This window comes from Mus caroli, chromosome 6, assembly GCF_900094665.2.
Source record: "Mus caroli chromosome 6, CAROLI_EIJ_v1.1, whole genome shotgun sequence".
Taxonomy (NCBI): Eukaryota; Metazoa; Chordata; class Mammalia; order Rodentia; family Muridae; genus Mus; species Mus caroli.
The window spans coordinates 138426547-138431111 of NC_034575.1; the positions used below are offsets into that span (position 1 = coordinate 138426547).

Consider the following 4565-nt stretch of genomic DNA (forward strand, 5'->3'; position numbering starts at 1 on the left):
TCTCTCTCTCTCTCTCTCTCTCTTTCTCCCTCTCCCCTTCCCTTCCCTTCCCTTGCTGTCCTCCCATCTCCAGCGCCTTGGAAGTTGAATCCCAGACAGTTCTTGACTAGAATAGGACATCATAATGACAGAATTCTAAGGAAACTGACTAGACCCCAGGTTCATTCGCATTAAGCAGAGACTTAATACCCACTTGTCAGTCCTCTGATCTGGTAACCTGGCCTGCCCGGTGCCTACGTGATCGTAGTGATTGTGGCTGATAGATGTGGTCCTTGTTGATACCTGTTTCACCTGTCTTAATCTTAACACCAAAGCTCCTTTCCTCACATTCTCTCAGCTATGAGTTCATCTCCTCCTTTCCTCACATTCTCTCAGCTATGAGTTCATCTCCTCAGCTCTCTGCTAGTTACTGTGTTCTTTCATGTTTCTGCCAGAAAGCAGAGCTGGTAGTGTGACCTTCCTTGATGTGGGCTTATTTGCAAGTCGTTCACCTTGGGAAATGATACCAAGGTGAGAACAAAGAGTGACAGAGAATGACAACCACGGGTTCCCTAGGCCTCGCTACATTAAATCTTGACAAATGATCAGAAACTCAGGAAATTATTCACAGTTCACAGGAGAATTACCCAGGAGAACCTAGGGCTACCCCTAAGACCGGCTGCCACTGCCCTGAGGCAGTGTTTGCATACATAAGCACTGATGGGTTCTCACTCACATGCAGGGTACTTAAGCACTGGCTGAGTTCTCATACAGGGTGCATAAGGTACATGACTGCCGGTGGGTCTCACGCTAGAACAAGATTAGCTGAGAAGATGTGGAGAGGTAGAGGGTCTTGCAATTCTGGAGTTTTAATAGTGTGTTTTAGTGAGTTCTCCAGCATAGGCCCAACACTTCCAAAAGTGAGCTTTTCATCTGTAGCTCTCATATTGGACAAAAACACTAAAAGCAAAAAGTGGAATCCTCAGGGTGGTGAGTCACTCTGGCCAAGGGCTGTTTAGAGCCCTCTGCCATGACTGAACCATTCTGTCTACACAGAGATTCTCAGGCTGCACAAGAGTTGCCTAGGACTTGTGTCCAGTGGTTCCAGTATATGTGGGTGAGGGACCACTACTTTAAATAGACTTTATGATTGGGAAATTAGATTTTCCTGTGCATTGCAAGGCTTTATCATCTATTCTAATATAAGACGAATAGTCATTAATCGGACAGTGAAACAACAGTGAAATCTGGTTGCCAGGCTGCAGTGGACAGCACACACCTTGAACCCTGGGGGAACAGAAATCTGTGTTTTCTAATGTGTAGACAATAAAAACTACAAAGTGCAGTGATGAGCACTAGACCTGTCAGCCATTTCCACTTGGTCTAAGAATGCTGGTCTCTTGAATGCTGTAGCTAACTGCCAAGCCTGCTACACGAAACTCTGCTTCCCGAAAAGCAATAATGAAGTAGCATCATGCTTCTGCCTACCACGGGAGGAGCTAAGGAGACTTACTGAGTCCTTACTCAGGAAGTTTTATTTTAAATGTCCTTGAATAGTTCAATATATGCCATTATACTGTGAGAAAATAGAAGGGTTATGAAAATGTCTATCAGGACTAATTTTAATAAAATGTTATCTAAGTGATAAAGATGTTGGGTATTATAAAATTTTAATATCCGTACAGAACTTAACTATTTTCTGACTAGCCTTATAAAGAACCATAATTCATGTCAGTCTTATTACTGTATAAAATTAAACATTACCATTTTTTTCTCCTTCTGAATTCACAGACTGTTTCCCTCTAGAAAGTTTAGATTCTTTTACATATTAATGCTATATCATCTAACATGTAAAAGTAGCTGTTAGTTGGATATATTGATTAAGATAAAATCTGGTTGTAGCACAGTACAGTCAGTAAGGTTTATTTTATAACCTTTGGTGTATTGTATAGCTTTGGCTACTTGCTTGAAATTGTTGGTAGACATTAAGTCTGTGCAACCATGGGGTGAAATGTAAGCAACTGCACTGTTAGGAAGATACTAAAGTAGAGGATATATTTACAGTGTCGTCTTTCAAATCTACCTGTGCTGTAAACTGATGTTTGCTGTATGCTCCTCCTGATTTGAAATAGATGAAAGAAAATGAACCTATTATCACCATGGTTCACACAATGATTGAGAACTCGGCGCTAAGACCACAACTGTACCAACAAGTAAGGTCTTGGACTCTGAATGACACCGCATTGTCATCTGCAAACCCTCAGTGACAGCCTTGTCTCTCCTCAGATCTCATGACATCAGTGTTTTTACCTTTTGTTTGTGTTTGTTTGGGAAACCACACTTCATCCATGCTCCAAGATGCTGTGGTACCCTTAGCATGGCTTCGCTGAGCACTTGCCCTTGAGTACTAAGTGTGCCATCCTCCTAAAGCTTTTGTGTACATCACGTGGTTAATAGACACTTGGAGGTCTGCAGTATGATTAGCAGGAGTTACTAGGTTTCCCTGCGTTAACTCTGAAGGCATTAGAAATGGATTCCAGGGAGAAGGATTTGTAAAAACTGGTTCCTTTTGAGCACAGCCCACCAAATCTCTCCTACTCCATCCAACATTATTAATACATTTCATTTGTGTGGGAGGTGATTATGAGGTTTTTGTATTAATGGAGTAGAACCTAGCCAAGCTGCAATTCAGTAGGACTGTTGATTGTCCTGTATGTAAAAATATTCCTGTGTCCATGAAGGTAACCTCCATACCCTATTTCTTAGCTTATAGTGTGTCGGGGAGGTAGTAGGCTTTGATTTAGGAACCTTGGTAACCTGCAGATCTGCAAAAGAAGTCACCTGTTTCTCTCCATTGTTTCCAATTATTATTTATCCATGGTCTCAATGTTCCTGGCTCTGTGTTCAACAGCATCAGCTTCTTCCACTTCAGCACCCTCCAGTTCTCTGGGCAATGGCCTGTTAGAATATTTTTAAAACATAATGAAGAGGAAAGAATTAACTCACATGAAAAATGAATATAGATTCTAATTCAAGTGTCAGAAGCACCAAATAGAAAGAAGCCTGTGAGCTTGCACTAGCCAGAAAGGTCCAGGCGCCTCCGTCTCTGGAGGCTGCTTGTAGTCAGGTGGCAGAACTATGTGATGCCAAGAGATGAGGCCTCTGGGGCCCAGTTTTCAAAATGTTTGAAGTGTGTTTAATGACTGGGCCATCTCTAATTTACAGAAGATAATCAAAACACTAAATATTTAAAGTTAAACAGCTTTACTTTAAGAAAATGGAAGTGGCATCTTGCCTTTCTGTGTGTGTGTCCACATGTGCATAACACTCTGTGGCACGGGTGTGCAAGTCTGAGGTCAGCTTGTGAGAACGGTTCCCTACTTCTTTACCCCGGCATTCGGGATCCAGCTGAGGTCCACAGGCTCAGGCATGCGCTCCACCCGCTGGGCCATCTCATGCCACAGCGGCTTTGATTTGAGACTGGGTCCTGCTTCCTCCTAAGTGCTGGGACTGTACTGTACTCATTAACAGCCAAGCCTTCCTGCAGCCACCTTACTTCGTGTATTCTCTTAGGTGGCCTCCTGAAACCTACCTAGATGATGGGTTTTCTCCGAAATGACTGAGTGAAAAGATCTCAGGTCTAATAGTAAATGTATAAAGTTTTTATTTTATTTTATTTTGTTTGTTTTTGGTTTTTTTTTGGGGGGGGGGTTGGTTTTTTGAGACAGGGTTTCTCTATATAGCCCTGGCTGTCCTGGAACTCACTCTGTAGACCAGGCTGGCCTCAAACTCAGAAATCCGCCTGCCTCCCAAGTGCTGGGATTAAAAGCGTGCACCATCACTGCCCGGCTTATTTTATTATTTTATGTGCTTGTACTGCACATGTACCTAGTGCCTGAGGACATCAAATCCCCCGGAGTAAACAGAACTGGATCCCAGTCCTCTGGAAGTAGCCAGGGCCCTTGCTGAACTGGAATTCACTATATAGCCATGCTACCGTGGACTCAGATTATCTCCATCCCCCTGCCTCCTCAATGCTGGGATTAAAGATTTGGCCCATACCTGGCTGGCAGTTGTACATCAGGCCATCCTGGAACTCAGTCAAGGTGACCCTGAACTTAGGATCCTCCTGCCTCTCCCCCCAGCAACACTGGGATTGTGGGCATCGATTTCTCTGCCCATTTTTGTTTGGTACTGGGGGTTGAGGTAAGGCCTTCATGAGTGCTAGGTACGCACTCTACCAACCCCCGCTGACTTTATTTTTAGCTCTTTGGATAATACATTATCAAAAAGTAACTCCAGGGGGCTGGAGAGATGGCTCAGTGGTTAAGAGCACTGACTGCCCTTCCAGAGGTCCTGAGTTCGATTCCCAGCAACCACATACATGGTGGCTCACAACCATCTGTAATGGAAACTGGTGCCCTGTTCTTGTGAGTCTGAAGACAGCTACATAAAATAAAATAAAATTTTTTAAAGTAATTCCAAAGCCAGGCATGTTTCACACCTATAATCCCAGGCACTTGGGAAGATAAAGTTACAAGGTTTGGTTTGAATTCAAGGCCATCTTTGGCTACAAAGGAAGATTA

At 43.3% G+C, this 4565-nt stretch overlaps 1 protein-coding gene across 15 annotated transcripts in view; it reads left to right on the forward strand.

The window, feature by feature from the left end:
- The window catches only part of Plekha5 (pleckstrin homology domain containing A5), a 175594-nt gene that overhangs the window by 140096 nt on the left and 30933 nt on the right, over positions 1-4565 (forward strand). For 10 of the 15 annotated variants that reach the window (XR_003836950.1, XR_003836952.1, XR_003836951.1 and 7 more), the window contains one exon: positions 2112-2192. The exons of 4 other annotated variants lie outside the window; for them this stretch is intronic. Coding sequence is in view for 7 of the 11 variants with exons in the window: in XM_029478787.1 (XP_029334647.1) it covers positions 2112-2192 (81 nt within the window). In the remaining 4 variants the exon portion in view is untranslated. Of the gene's footprint in view, positions 1-2043; positions 2193-4565 lie in introns of those variants that run through there. One more of the 15 variants, XM_029478792.1, reaches the window with a different exon arrangement.